Consider the following 15,712-nt stretch of genomic DNA (forward strand, 5'->3'; position numbering starts at 1 on the left):
GGGGGCGGGGGGCGCAGGCAGGGCTGGAGTGAGGCCCCTCTTTGGCACCCTAGTCTCCCTCCCTCCCTCCCACCTTCTGTTCTCCCTCAGCTGTTGGCTGAATGAATGAGCTGCTGAGACTCAGGCTGGGAGCAGCCTGCGCAGAGCAGAGGCCATGTGTCTTTTCTCCCAGACTGCATCAGGCTGATCTGTTTCTGAGGGTGTCCCGCAGCCCCACCAGCCAGCGGCCCCCTGAGGCCATGACCAGCCGGTTCAGCTTCCCCTTCCCTCCCCTCCCTGCACCCCTGCCAGCTGCCCCCACCCCAGCCCAAAAGAGTCAGGGGCTCAACCAGTCGTCATGGCACAAAGATGTGTTTGTGTGTTCAAGAGGGGAGCACGTTCCCCCGGGTGGGGGGCGGGGGGCGGGCAGGGAGGCAGCTGCAGGCCGGGGCCTTCCAGAGAATGACCTGGCTGGTCCAGGCGGCCTGTGATAGAGGGCCACACAGGACCTTCACAGAGCCAGGGCTTTGGGTCTGATCTCCACAATACATCCATCAATTCTTCTGTTGCCAATTAAGAGGGTTTCCTACTATGAGCCCAGAGCCTGCCCCCAAACCCACAGGGCCTCCTCTCTGCTCTGCAGCTAAGTCCCTGTGTGCAGGAGCTCCCTGACTTCTGGGAACGTTCATTTAGCTGCGGCCATAAAAGAAGATGAAGGACCATGAGCTGCCAGCAGGATTCAGAGACAGAATACTCCCCGTATCCCTTCCGGAGCCCACTCAGCCTGAAGCATGGATTGGAAACAGGCTTGCTCAGGGCCCTCCCTGCACACTGGCTCAGCGTCTGCCCAAGGCCACAGTGGTTAATGATGCTCAACTTCTTCCCCAAGGACTGTCCCTTCTCTCAGCAGCACTGATGGGAATAGGGGCCAGGAGGACCCAGACAGAGCCAGGGTTTGTGAGAGCCCTTGAGGTCTCCTCAACAGGGTGTGTGCAGGCCACAAAGCTTCCAGAACTCCTCTTCTGCCCAAAGGGTCACCGGCTCTTCCCCATCTGTGCCCTACCATACCTCTTCCACAAAACTTTGCTTCCACAACACCTCTCCGTCCTCCAGCCTCACATCATGAATCTCCCTGCCCTCCTCGGCCCAGCTCGCCACTGTTCTCTGTGCTCAGGGCCAGTCCAGCAGCAACTTGGTGAACGGGGACTTAACAAGAGATGTTCACTTTGGCGCCCCGGCAGCTCTTGGGGAGTGTGGCACATAGCAGGTGCTCAGGGTCTGTAGAGGGAATGAATGAACAAAACCATTTTGGGTGAATTTCGAAGGCAAGGACTTCAGTCTGGACAAGGAGGGAGAGGGTACCCCAGGAGGAGGTGCATGTGTGCATATGAAGGCGAGTGTGAACAAGAGGGTATGTTCAGAGAACAGCAGAAGTAGGTGCGGCTGCTGGAGAGGTGGCACGCTGTGGAGAGCCTTGAATGTGCCCCCTCTTTGTGCCCAGGAGGAACCAGGACGGCTCTCTGCGCCAGGGGACTGACCTTGTAGGTAATGAGCTCCCCATCACTGGCATGTACGAGCACACAGGTGCCATTCAATTTATCCTGCTGACACTTAGCGCCTACTCAGTCTGAGCATCCACTGGGGGCAGGCGTATAAGGGAGACTCAGATCTCTCCTCAACCCACAGTAGAGACAGGATGACCAAGCCCGAGGTCCAGGGCGGAGCAAGTCTGGGCGTAGGGGGTGAGCAAAATCTGCTGGGCACCAGGAAGCCTTCAGAGACGAGGAGTATTGGAGACACAAGCACGTAAGGTCAGGGGTGGTGTGTTAAGCAGACACACCCAGGGAACCACCTCTCGTTGCCATGATTGGGCTTGAAGTGTCCTCACTGAGAGAAGCCAGATCACAGAAGAGCAGGGAAAGGCCTTGGATCCACACTCATCAGGCATCGAATCCCTCTTCTTCCTGTTTTATAGCATTAGGCATATCCCTTCTCCTCCCTAGGCCTCCATTTTCTCATCTGAGCATCTGTCTGGTAGGAATACTGTCCCCAGGGTGGAGCTCTGGTGCAGATCTGTGAGGACAGACCCTGAGCGCCCCGGCTGGCAGCGAGGACTGGCCTCTATGTCCAGGCTGCCAGCCCTGCGCAGCCGACCCTCATGCTCGTCCCCAGTGGGGGCGTGGTGCCGTGGGACTCCCACACCGGGGCCTGTCCGTGCACGAACAGTTCCATGGGAGAGAAGGATGAAGGCTGTGCGTGCCTCCAGCGCTCCAGGAGGGCTTCCTGGAGGGCACAGTCTGCACTTCCTCCTGCTGATGAGACCTGAGCACCTGCCCCAGGCCACAGGCCACGGGCCAGAGCCAGAACTCAGGTTGTCCGACTCCCAGGTGTAGGCTCCCTCTTTGCCGTGCGGGACCTCTCATCACAGAGTTTTCTGAGTCCTACGGGGGGCTAAGGAACAACGTGTGCCGGGCTGCCCACCCTCAGGAGGGCCGGGGGGTTAGGTAGTTCTCATAGTGCTATGTTCCAGGTCAACCCAGCCTGCCCTAGGCCCGTGGGTAGCCATCTCGCAGACCCAGTTCCTCCAGCTGGTCACTCTCCAGGCTTCACTGTGAGTGCCGTCTGGGGGCCTGAGCCCTGGGGCGTGAGGGGTATGAAGTGGGCATCAGGCCTCTCATCCAGCCCCTAGAGAAGTTGGTAATGCCCACAGGCTGCCCAGAGGGATTCTGAGACTTGTGGTTTCCTGTCCAGCTTGAGGGAGGCCTGTGTTTGGACCACAGTGGAAAAAGGGTGCAGAGGGGGCAGCCCCCTCTTCCCTCCTGCTTAATCTCGGGGCTTTGTCGTTGGGGAGTGGGGAAAAGAAATGTTTACATGGCCTTGCATTTGTTTCAAATTATTCATCAGTGTTTGAGAGTCATTGTTCCCGGCTAGTGTAAACAGCACTGTCCCAAGGCCCGGCCACTCGGCCAGCTCACTGAAGTTCTGTCGATGTGCAGCGTCTACAGCCCTCTGGCTCCTGGCTCCCAGGGAAGTGGGGAGAGGGGCCAGGCCAGCTTCGTGGTGGGCAAAGGCATGAGCTCGGGAGGTGGACAGCAGGTTTAAGTCCTGCCTTCGCTCCGAGCAGCTGTGTGACTTGGCTCACGTGGCTCTGGTTGTCTGTGTCTTGGTGCCCTCGTCTGCACAATGGAGGCGTCCCACAGCCTGGCACGCAGCTCTGCCACAAGGGTCGAGTGAGTTGCTATTTGTGAGGCCCCATGCCTGACACGTAGTGAACACTCGAGGGATGTTAACTTTGCCTTGTTATTGGTAGGATGAACAAGACTTGGTGCCTGGCTTAGAGCCGTCCATGGTCTAGTGCAGGCAGGGGAGAGACGCCCGGAGGCAGACACTGCAGAGGGGAGGGGAGGTGCCCCCCAGCAAGGGTGACATTAGCCCTGGGCCCTGAGGGAGCCACCACTAAGTAAGACTCTGTTGAGTGGAGAAAGGTCTTCAGAATAATCCCTCTCTGGCCTTCCCAGCTCCCCTGGGACCCCACTCTGTCTCTTCTCAGCAAGAGCCACCTTCCCCGTTTTAACTGTAACGGTTGGTGGCTTTTAGAGTTCAGATCTCTGCCCCCCTCCCGGCCGCCACACAGCTGACATTTGAGCTTCCTGGAGATAATGGCCTGCCTCGGCGCTGGCCTCAGAGGCAGCCATGTGGTCTCTTGGGTGGTGAATTGGGCTGTTGTCCCTAAGCCTCAGTAGCACCCAGCTGACGTCGTTCCAAAGCTGAGTCCTCTTCTGGTTCAGTGCAGGTCAGTCCGCCTGGTTCTTGACATTTTCACATCCTTTTGGTTCCGGTACTGAAAGATGGCTGTGTTAAGAAGAAGAGCATAGGGGCGCCTGGGTGGCTCAGTTGGTTGGGCGACTGCCTTCAGCTCGGGTCATGATCCTGGAGTCCCGGGATCGAGTCCCGCATCGGGCTCCCTGCTCAGCGAGGAGCCTGCTTCTCCCTCTGACCCTCCCCCCTCTCATGCTCTCTGTCTCTCATTCTCTCTCCCAAATAAATAAATAAAATATTTAAAAAAAAAGAAGAAGAACAGCATAAAAAGCTTAGTGCCAAAGCGTGCGTGTGTGTGTGTCTGTGTGTGTGTTGGGGGTCAGGGGATTGGCTAGAAGCAGCCAGTAGCTCACCTTGCCTTTGTGGTTTCATGTTTTCGCCTATTAAAGTGACAATACAGACATGGCACATTAAGGTTTAAGAAGCCCTTCTTTCATTAAACAAACTGACAGTGTAGGGGGTTATGACTTCGGTAATTGAAACATGCTGTTCTGTTTAAGACCAGAACTCCATAAAGCCTCTTTTCAGCCAATAGCATCCTTTGTGCCAGCAGCCTCTGGTCAAAAATGAGTGTCGGCCCTGAGGTCTGTCTCTCCTAGAGAGTGGGAAGACCACTTAGCGACCTTCTGCAGCTGTCTTGGCAGCCAGAGGTTAGAGCCTTTTAAAAACTTCCCCATTCTCTAGACTTTTGAAATCAGTTTGCAAGGCAGAAGGCAGGCTGCCCTGTCCTCTAGCCTCTCCGGGGCTGCCAAGTCTTGTGTTACTGGTTATAAATCTGAGGTGTGAATGAAGAAAGAGGGGACGTTAGAGTTTGGTTGGCGAGGCTCTGTGTGTTGGGGGTAGACAGTGCAGGTTGCACAATCTTCCTAGAGAGGGAAAATCCAGCAGTATCCGTGAGATCACAATTTGGGAGTCAGACTCCAGGTGGGACCTCAGACAGGTGACTTTGCCCCTCTGGACCTCAGTTTCCTCATCTATAAAATGGGCTAATACCTGAATCTGATTTACAGGGTTGCTGTGAGGATTAAAGGAGTTAGTACAGGTCAAATACTTAGAACAGTGTGGGTCGCACAGGATACTGAGGGTCAGCTAGCATTACAACCATTGTAACTATCTACCTCTATGGAGTAACTCTGTGGAGTACTGTTGTGGAGTACCATGTAGAGTATGTCCATGGTATACTACCATAAAGTACCACTGTGGAGCACCATTATAGAATAACACCATAGTATAGCTCTGTGTGGTGTTGCTGTGGAGTACCACATGGAGTACCTTTGTGGAGTATCACTGTAGTATTGCTCTGTGCAATACCACCGTGGAGTACTACCAAGGAGTACCTCGGTAGAGTATCACTATAGTGTAGTTCTGTGCAGTACTGTGGAGTATCACGTGGAGTATCATGGTAGTATAGCCCTTTATGGTGCCACCATGCAGTACCACATTCGGTACGTCTGCGAAGTATCACCATAGTATGCTCTGTGCAGTGTCACCATGGAGTACCACATGGAGTACATCTGTGGAATAGCACTAGAGTATGCACTCTGAATGAAGTACCACATTCAGTACCTCTATGAAGTATCACCATACTATAGCTCTGTGCGGGATCACCATGGAGTACCTCTGTGGAGTATCACCGTAGGATAGCTCTCTAAAGTACCACATGGAGGGGCGCCTGGGTGGCTCAGTCGTTAAGCGTCTGCCTTCGGCTCAGGTCATGATCCCAGGGTCCTGGGATCGAGCCCCACATCGGGCTCTCTGCTCAGCGGGGAGCCTGCTTCTCCCTCTCCCACTCCCCCTGCTTGTGTTCCCTCTCTCGCTGTCTCTCTCTCTGTCAAATAAATAAATAAAATCTTTAAAGTACCACATGGAGTACATCTGTGGAGTATAACTAGTATCATTCTATGCCATACCATAGAGTACTGCCAAGGAGTACCTCTGTGGAGTATCACTATCGTGTAGTACTGTGGAGTACATCATGGAATATATCTGTGGAATATCACTATAGGATATAGCTCTGCGGAGTACCACATAGGGTACATCTATGGAGTATTCCTAGTTCACTCTGTGCAGCGTTACCATGGAGTACCACATGTAGTACATCTGAGTACTACTGTAGTATCGTTCTGTGCAGTACCACATGGAGTACCTCCAGGGAGTATCACCACAGTGTGGCCCTGTGCAGTACCACATGGAGTACTTCCGGGGAGTATCACTGAGGTGCGGCCCTGTGTAGTACTGCTGTGCGGTACCACATGGAGTATTCCATGGAGTATCACCACAGTGTGGCCCTGTGCAGTACCACATGGAGTACCTCCAGGGAGTATCACTGCAGTGCGGCCTGTGCAGTACCACATGGAGTACTCCCGTGGAGTATCATTAGTATCACTCTATGCAGTGTCACCATGGAGTACTACAAGGAGTACTTCTGTGGAGTATCACTGGAGTACCTCTCTGTGCAGCCTGGGGAAACTGATCCCATCCATGCCCTCCCAACGGATCACACCGCACTTCCAGCACCAGGTGCGATTTCTCTTGTCCCCTCTCTCCTCTCGCAGATGTGGACGAGTGTCAGGACAACAATGGCGGCTGCCAGCAGATCTGCGTCAATGCCATGGGCAGCTACGAGTGTCAGTGCCACGGTGGCTTTTTCCTCAGCGACAACCAGCATACCTGCATCCACCGCTCCAACGGTGAGTACTGCCCGTGCTGACCGGGGACGCCCCCCAACCCCCAGAAACAGGCGGCCCCTGGAAACTCCCTTCGCCACGTCTTGACTCCGGGGGCCTCGGGGTCCAGGCAGGGAATTTGGGTGGTGGCCTGAATGGCTGTTTTGTGCTTCTGGTGTGGGCTCTGCACAGACCTCCTCCCAGCTCCCGCCCGCCGCCCGCTACACCGGGGCTGTTGGTGCTCCTGGTGTTTTTATGTGGAGGCGAGGTGGGGCCGCAAATGGGCAGATGTGACCAGAGGAGCTGTTTTCCTTTCTGGGCTGAAGGCTGGCTGTGGCCAGGAAGAGTGGGGCCCCATCCTCCGTGGTCCCCCTTCCCCAAGGTGAGCTGGAGGTCTGACCAGGCCGACTGCCAATTTCTCGGTCTCCGCACGTTCACCGGGTCACCAGCCAGCAGAGGGTCCTTGTGGTCGGGAGCCTGCTGCCCCCTGGATGCTGGGTGGGATGGCAGGCAGGCCGGAGCGCGGGAGTGGCCCGGCGCAGCCCCAGGCTGGGACAGAACCTGGCCTCTAGCTGAGCCCAGCAGGTGAAGGGCCTTGGTTTCAGGGGACGGGTGGTCAGAGTTTAGGCCCAGGGCAGCAGGACCGCGAGGTAGGACAGCGGGCCAGAAGGCAGGACCCCATGCCCGGAGGAGAGGGGCTTCTAGGTAGAGGGAACAGCATTTGCGAAGGCCTAGAGGCGTGTCTTGCTTAAGATAATGGCAGGGTCTGGAATCCCGAGGCGGGCTGTGGGCTGCAGCAGAGTGGGCTGTGGGCACGGGCGAGGGCCAGCGTGTGCGCTCACGAGAGTGAGTGGTGGTTTTAAATTATCCGTTTTTTAAATCAATACTTTTTAATGGAAGCAACTTGGCCAGAAATTTGTCACAGAGTTTTAAGACCCATTAAAAAAGAAGTTTAATAAAGAAAAAAAAAAGAGTAGATGGGGAAGGAGGCCAGGACAGCCACGTGACCCCACCTGAGCCCGGCCCCCAAGGAGGAGGTGCCCGGGGGGGGGGGGGCTGGCCTACGACTGTGGCACCAGCCGGAGACCAGGGCGTGGCTCACACTGAAAGGTGGGGACAGAACCCTGGGCCCAGAGGCGGCCTGGTGGGCGTGACCCCAGCACTGCGGCTCCCTGTGGGGGAGCCCTCAGCTTCCTCGCGCACGAAGTGGAGATGTGGCACTGACCCACCAGGGTCTTTGGAGGATGGGACAGGACCTCGGGCGTGAGGGGTCCTGCGCGCACTAGGGCGACAGAGGCTGCAAGGCGAGGCTCGGGGGCGCTGGGTGTGCTTTCTACCAAAAAGCAATTCCTGAGAAAGAAAAGAGGAAAACAGTTAAAAGTACAAAGCCCAAGGCAGAGAAGCAAAACTGCTTTACTGGACGCCTTTCAGAGCTTGGTGCTTATTTAGGCAGTTTCCTCAGAGACAAGATGGGCCTGGTAGTCCCCACACTGCCGTGTCCCCAGAAGGATGTGAAGGCCAAGCTCTGTGGTCCCTGGACACTCACCGCAGCTGCACTGTGCAGACCTCCCAGCAGCCCACGCCCGTGAGGCCTCCCAGCTGCGGGGCTGTGGGGCTGTGGGGTCGAGCTGCCCAAAATGAGGACGCGGCGCCCAAGTCGAGTTTTATAAGAAGTAGATTTATGGGGAAGTGAGTGGTGGTGGTGGGAGGGGGGTCCTGCTTTCATCAAGAAGGGGGTTTTACGGGGTGACTGCTCTGAGCAAGCCATAAAGTCCCCAAGGCCAGGGTGGCCTGAGCCTCTTTTCCAGCCAGGTCATATGTGCTCTGTTCCTTTGAAGAACAGCTTTCCCACGAGCAGGGCTCCAGGTGAAGTCGTGAGGCCCCTGGTTGAAAGGAGGGTGCACAGAATGGGGAGCCGGCACAACGTGAGATGCGAGACCACAGCTGTGGCCTGTTTGTAACCGGGGCCTGCTTTGGCCTGGAGGCATTCATTTGGGCTGCAGATGCCACAAAACAAACCTCAGCCTCGTCCAGAAGAGTAGGTTCGGGGGGACATGATAACGGGGGGCAGCAACACTGGCTGCTGTGGGATCACGTGCTCACTCTGAGCCAGGCCCTCGCAGCGACCTGGTGAGGTGGGGATATCATGACCCTATGACAGGTGAGGAAGCCAAAACAGCCAAGGTAGGAGCCTTGCCCGAGGTCATACCCTAAGGAATTGGCAGAGTCAGGACTCCGGCCCAGGTCTTCAGCTGTGATGTGATGAGGCTGGTGAGGAAAGAAAGGAGCTGGAGGAATAGACAGAAGTAGGCAGAAGCCACATGTGAGCTGAAACCAGATGATCAACAAGACCAGCCATGGGAAGAGTTGGGGAGGGAGGGTGTGCCAGTCAGTATGTGTGCAAAGGCCCTGAGGTAGGAATGGACCAGGCTTTGGTGAAAAGCAAAATGAAGGGTAGGGTGGTGGAGCACCGCGAGCCAAGGGGAGAGAAGCCCAGGATGAAGGGAGTCTGGCAGGGCCCAGACCCCGTGAGGCTGGTAGAGTGTGGGCAGGAGTTTGGATTTCGTGCAGAAGGCAGCCATGGGAAATGTGCTAGAAGGCAGAGTGGAGGCCTTCAGGGCATCTCAGATACTGGACCTCAAATTACTTGTGTGGTGGAGCCTTGAAGTCCCATGCCTCACCCTTCCCAAAGGCCCTGGCTAGCCAGATCCTGAAGCCAGGAATTGAGATTTAGCCAGAACGCCAATCTGGGGGCCTCAACCCTAATCTTTGTTAACCAGCACTAACCAGCACATTGGTTAAAGAAGTCCCTTCTCTTACTAGGATTTTTATGTGAATCTCCCAATTTTTATTATTTTTTTTAATTTTTTCTAAAGATTTATTTATTTGAGGGAGAAAGAGAGCACAAGCAGGGGGAGCGGCAAAGGCAGAGGGAGAAGCAGGCTCCCTGCTGAGCAGGGAGCCCGATGTGGGGCTCGATCCCAGGACCCTGAGATCGTGACCTGAACCACCCAGGTGCCCCATGTATCTCCCAATTTTTAAATCTGGGCAATGAGTCAGTGTAAAAAGCAGCAGACAGCATCTTGGACCCCTCCTGAGGGACAAGTGGCAGCATTCCCAGGGTTCCCAAAGGCTGTGTGGAAAGTCCGAAGAGGACAAGCCAAGTGCACGGTACATCTGCCGACTGCCGTAACGCCTGTGGGTGAAGACAGCCCGGGTGACCGGGCACGTTGCCTCCCTCCTGAGCCTCCGCCAGTTGTGACAACTGCCCATCATGATTGTGGTGTCTACTACAGTAATGATGGTTAGGGCTCAAAATCAGCGGGTGTCCGGGGTGCGGGGACCCAGCTTCTTTTGCGCCTAAGTGTCCTCTGATCCCTGTTGCTCCTGGGACGGCCCATGAGTCCAGAGCTATTTGGCAAATCAGACTCCTCATGTCACCTGACTCTTCCTAATGCCTGCTTCTCGGAGCCTCCCCCTGAGCAGAGAGAAATGCACGACGGCTGCTTCTGATTAGAGGGGCCTGGATGCATGAGCAAGGTCAGCCAGGGTCAGTCTAGGCTCCTGGCCAAGAAACAAGGGCATGGGACTCAGCCCTCCTGAGTGGCCCCACATCCTAGGCACCAGTGCAAACCCTGGCCCGAGGCACGTGGATCTGGCCAGGCTGGGGCTGGGAGTTCTAGGTTTTCAGCTGTTCTCCATCTCCACTAGCCACGCGGCCTCAGCACAGCCACTCCTGCCTCGCTGGAGCTCCTCCCCTGTAAACTGGGACCAGTGGTCCCTCCCAGGCAAGTGAGGGATCCATTAGGGAAATGCTCTGAAGCAGGCAAGTGCAGTGCCCGCCCTAGGGGTGGCCACTCCCAGGCAGCTTCTTCCAGTCTTTAGAACTCAGGCTCAATTTGGGGAGACAGCGGTTCCTGTGTGCCAGCCCTGGGAAGGAGGGGACACAGAGCTGTCGCGACCTGGGGCCCATCTCCTTCTACTCGGCGCTTCCAGGTGCTGCTTCTGGCACCTTAACAGCCCATGTTTGCCCCAACTCAGGCTCTGGCCTCGCAAGCGGTAACAGCCTGGGGCAGCCAGTCCGGGCCAGTGCCAGCCTGCACTGCCCCCTTCATGGTCATGCGCTCTGGAAGCCTGTCCAGTACCAGAGGGGATGGGCCACCGAGCAGCCAGCACCTTCTAGCTCTTTCCCTCTCCCGTGCCTGCTCTTTATTCTTAAAGGTATGTCATGTCTGTGTTCCAAGAAGGAGTTGCCTCCTGGACGAACTTGTCTCTTTCTTCCTGAAGAATTCCTTCTTTCAGTCTGAGCAGCATTGATTTAGGATGAGAAGGTGCTCAGAAAGGCGTGGGTCTAACTGGCGGTGTGATTGCGGCTGTGTTTCATTCATTCGCGTGCCAGGTGTCCAGCTGGTCCCTGGGATCCCAGGGTGAGCAAAAGCAGACATGGTCCCCTGGGAAGCTTTCAGTCCAGAAAAAGGACTAAATGCTAGGCAAGGGTTGAAGTTGCTGGATAATAATGAGCTGAGAAAATACAGTCTGGAGAGAAGGATCTAGAGCTCCTAGGGGTCTAGTGTTCTCATCTGAACAGGGGAGGTGGTCATGAGAATGGTTTTCTCATCGGCCCGGTGAAGGATCGCCACTCTTAAGAACGCATGTTCTGGGGCCCGGCTGCCCAGGCCAGAACCCCAGCTCCAACACTCAGTATCTGTGTGACCTTGAGGAAGTCACTTAACTCCTCTGTGCCTGCAGGGTCTATAAAATGGGGATAGTCATAGTACCTACTTCATAGGATTGACGAGATGTTGTAAAGATAACTCAAAAAACGTGGGTTCTTGTTATTGTTATTTATCACAGACGAGGAAACAGGCTCAGAGAGGACACGAGCTCGCCCAGGGCCCCAGAGCAAGCCAGCAGCAGACTCCGCCTGGGTGCATGCTGGGCAAGGCTGTGCTGATGTGTGCTGGGTGCTGGCTGAAGCCTGAGCTTCAGCTGAGGGTGGAGGGGAGCCTGGGAGTCAGTCCTCATCCTCAAGAAACTCCCTTCCCCGGAGGGAACTGCTGACCCTGGCACCTGGATTTATCCATGCTCAGGGCAGCCCATGCCGATGCCGGGGGCCGGCCAAGATGACTGGCTTTACTCGTTCATCCAGCACAAGCTCCCCAGCATCTCCCGCCTGTCCCACCCAGGGCTGCAGAGGGCAGACCAGCCCCCTGTCCTGTTGTAGAGCTTTGAGCAGGGTGCCAAGCCCCTGCTGGGCACAGGCAGTCGAGAAGAGGCATGAAAAGGACATCAGGTGTCTGTCACTCACGCTGGGTGCCTCACCCCACTGTCGACTGGTGCTCCCTGTCAGTCCTCAGTGAGAGCACCCATCCACTACACAGCCCGGCCTGAGCCGACGCCAGGGAGAACTGTCAGGCTCTGTCTCCTCTGTGCTCCAGCGGCTGCCGCGGCCTCCCACCCCACCTTGTTGCTGGCCGCAGAAGGCAGTTTTCTACCTGATGCCTGTGTCCCTGCAGCTGGGGAGCCCCGTGTGGGCAGGAACTGTGTTCTCTCCAGCCCTGGGTGCCAACGTTGGGCCCTTTGGAAAGGACAAAGGGAGAAAGGAGAACGATGCTCAGCTCTCGATGGCTCCCTAGGCCCAGGCCCTCTTCATCCTCGGGTCATGCGGGCAGATTCCTGGTCGGCATGTGCTAGTGAATGGGGGGCTTGGGCCGGGCCCTGAGCCCAGCGATAGGGACCCAGCGGCTCTGGAGACTGCCCTGTGGCTGGGCACGCACCGAAGCCCTGCTGTGCCACCTCCTTTCTCGTGTTTGATGCGCAGGGACGGGCCACCGGGCAGCTGAGCACCTGTGCCCCCGGGAGGCTGAGGCCCATGCAGAGCCAGCGCCAGGCCGGCACTCTCCCAGCAGGGGCATCACGGGTTTACCTGAGCGCATCGAACATTGTGCTCAATGCACTTCTGAGCCTGTTTCAGTGCACAGCTAGGAAACCACGGTGCCTGCCCACCCCTCCGCATTCCTCTGGCACTTTCTCACGAAGCTCGAGACTGGCATCAGGGCTAACACTGGCTCCAGCAAAAATCGGAGGTGGGGCCTGGAATAGGAAAGCTTGGCCTCCTTGATGTTAAATAACCAGGAGGACGGCGTGAGCTGCATTTACCGTGTGCTTACTGCGTGCCAGAGATTGATACTGAGCGCTTTTCATGCGCTGGCACATAGTGAGCCCATTTTCCGAATTAAGAAACTGAGGCATGGAGAGGTTGGGGAACTTGCCCAAGGTTGCCTAGCCATCGCTCTAGCAGTCTGGCCCCAAAGCCCGGGCAGACTATGCGGAGTGTTCGGACAGGCTCAGAGCCCTCTGCATAGCTGGCCTAGGCTGGGTGAGACCCAGGGGAGGCTCTGAGGGACAGCAGAGACACCTCCTCAACTGGAACCACCCACAGTTCCCCAAACGTGAGCGCTCCCTATACCCAGTGTGCCTCGTGAAGCACCAGGAGTTTCAAAAACACCTGGTAGTGGAAATTTCCTGAAATGGCTCACCCACTTCCCTCTTCTCTTCAGGGAAACAGCCCGAGTCGGCTTGGCCTCTTTTCTCTACAGTTACGAACTTGAGTTACCGAGACGGCCACTCCCCTCCCGGCGAGGGAGAATGCTCGTTAGTGTCTGTCCTCGTACTGAATGTCCCCAGGCACCTGGGCTGACGTTGCAGGTGTCAGCCATTCGGTCCCGCTGCCTCGAGCTGGGTCTTGCTGGGAAGGCAGCGGGGGTTCCACGCATTCACACGGGTAGGAGACTGGGGGCTCCGGGCTCGTTGGTGACGTGCTTGGGCTTCGCACCAGCTCTTTGCCTTGTGGGAACCTTCTCACTTGTTTCTCGGAGTTTATAGCTATACTCCGGATGATTCCATTATGCAAAGATGGCCTCTATTAAGTTAAATTATTTCCTTAGAACTCAACATGAAATGGTGTTGGAGTCTGTTCATTTTATCTGTAAGTTTGTGAGGGTAAATACCCCAGTGTAGCTGGAGACAAAACAATAGGATTTTTTTAACTTTCTATTGTGAAATAATTACGGATTCATAAGAAAATGCAAAAATAGTAGAGAGAGGTCCCATGAACACCTCACCCAGTCTCCCCCCTCAACAGTGTCTTACATCACTAAAGAACAGCACCAGCCCTGGGAGTTGGCATCCATACTGTGTGTGCACATGGTTCTCTGCCATTCTGCTAGATGTAGATTCGTGCAGTCGCCTCGGCAATCAGCAGTTCGCATTGTAGGGGCGCCCGCTGGCTTGCACACATGTGGGGCATGTGACTCTTAATCTCGGGGTCGTGAGTTCGTGCCCCACGCTGGGTGTAGAGATTGCTTAAATAAACACATAAATCACTCAAAAGAACTCACATTGTCCTAGTAATCGACTAGCTGAATACCCTGCTAGGCACACTGCGAGCGCTCTCCCTCGCTTCACTGGGGGCTGTGCGAGTCGGCGTCTAAACCAGAGCGAAGGGAGGCACGATTAACGGTGACAGGGCAGCAGGTATAAACTGGGACTGTCCTGGGCAATCTGAGGCCTAAGGTCACCCTAATATTACCTCATTTAACCACTTGAAACTGTCAAGGGAGGGGCTAGCTACTCCCATGTGCGGCTGTGCCCAGAGCCATGTGCCACACAGGGGTGGTCCCAGGGCTGGCATCTGGGCAGTCTGGCTTCAGATCCTGACCACCTCCTGGGGCTCCCTCCCACTGCTTAAAGGAACCACGACTATCCCATGGCTCAACTCTTCTTCGGGTAGGGATGAAAATGGGGTTCTAAAGAGAGCAGGGACTTCCTCGCCCAGGGTGCCCACCAACCTGGCCTGGGGTTGTGATGCCCAAGCCTGGGCATGACGTGGTGTGGCCTGGCGTGCTGGGTGGTCAGCATGGGTCCCGAGCAGCATCAACAGTGCTGTTCGGCTCAGGGGCAACTTCATTCTGTCTGGGGGCTGGAGACTGGGGGAGGTAGAGCGGCTGGAAGAAGCCCCTGAGAGCAGGTGGCCCCCAAGGTAGCCAACTGGCAGAGAGTGAGTGGGCGGGCAGTGGGCACAGGGAATCATGGGGGATCGGGGTACAGTGGGGGCTGCAGTGGGAGGGAAAGGGTGAGAGGCTGCTGGGACCATCTGGGTCCAGGCCTTGGTTGGAAGAGATGGATCAGAAGCAGCAGACCTTGAAAAACAACTTGAAGTGGGCCATGGAGACAGGCAGAAATCTGAGACAGAGGTGTAGGACGCAGCCGCAGGCTCACAAACACAGGGTCCCCTCCTCCCGTCCTGGTCCCCAAGTTCTGGGATGGTCTGGAGCAGGAAGGGCCCTCAGGCACAACCCCCTCAGCGCCATGTGACTGAGCCTGATGGGTTGGGTGACAGGTCTGCACTGATGTCAGGTCATGTCTACCGTGCAGGGAAAGGGGCTCTCACTGAGCCTCTCCCACGTGCCTGATACTCCTCGTATGTGGTTGCTTTGGATTTTGTTTCCAACCTAGCCTAGACTCTGGGTCTCCAGCCCTCCCACCCCCAGCACCCTTGTCCTCTTCCCCACGGGCTGCCCTTCACAGTCTGGGCCTTCAGGCCGGCTGGCCTGGCCTCCGCTCTGACCAGGGGTCCCCTGCTAGCCAAGATTTCAGCTCTGTTCCAGCTGGCCAGTCATTCTCGCCTGTTGGAGCGTGAGTCCTGGACCCTGAAACCAGACCCGAAGTGGGTGCAAGCGAGAGGGTCAGGACACTGTGCCCAGTGGGAGTTTGGACTTTGCTCTGAATGTTATGGGCCACCCTGTCAGTCCTGGGGGTCAGGCATGGTCCACCATTTGGGACCATCACTGAGCACCTTGCGGTGGACATGGAGATAAAGCAGTTTTCTGGCAAGTGGCACTGGTGGCCATCAGGGTCTGGAACTCCCACAGGGGCAGTGTGTATGGAAAGGAGGGTGTCCAAAGGGAAGAAGACAAGAGGGTGGCCAAGGGGAAGGTGACAGGAGGATGGAGGGAAGGTGACAGAGGATGAGGGGAAGGGGGCAGGAGGATGGAGGGAAGGTGACAGAGGATGAGGGGAAGGGGGCAGGAGGATGGAGGGAAGGTGACAGAGGATGAGGGGAAGGTGACAGAGGATGAGGGAAAGGGGGCAGGAGGATGGAGGGAAGGTGACAGAGGATGAGGGGAAGGTGACAGAGGATGAGGGGAAGGGGGCAGGAGGATGGAGGGAAGGTGACAGAAGATGAG

The 15,712-nt window shown here is 56.3% G+C and overlaps 1 protein-coding gene across 1 annotated transcript in view; it reads left to right on the top strand.

The window, feature by feature from the left end:
• The window catches only part of SCUBE1 (signal peptide, CUB domain and EGF like domain containing 1), a 138,726-nt gene that overhangs the window by 43,639 nt on the left and 79,375 nt on the right, over positions 1-15,712 (top strand). The window contains exon 4 of the mRNA XM_064590505.1: positions 6,354-6,488. Coding sequence (XP_064446575.1) covers positions 6,354-6,488 — 135 coding nt within the window. The remainder of the gene's footprint in view (positions 1-6,353; positions 6,489-15,712) is intronic.

Source organism: Mirounga angustirostris, unplaced genomic scaffold (genome assembly GCF_029215605.1).
Source record: "Mirounga angustirostris isolate CCGP_5_RB_7025 unplaced genomic scaffold, mMirAng1.0.hap1 SCAF_5, whole genome shotgun sequence".
NCBI lineage: Eukaryota > Metazoa > Chordata > Mammalia > Carnivora > Phocidae > Mirounga > Mirounga angustirostris.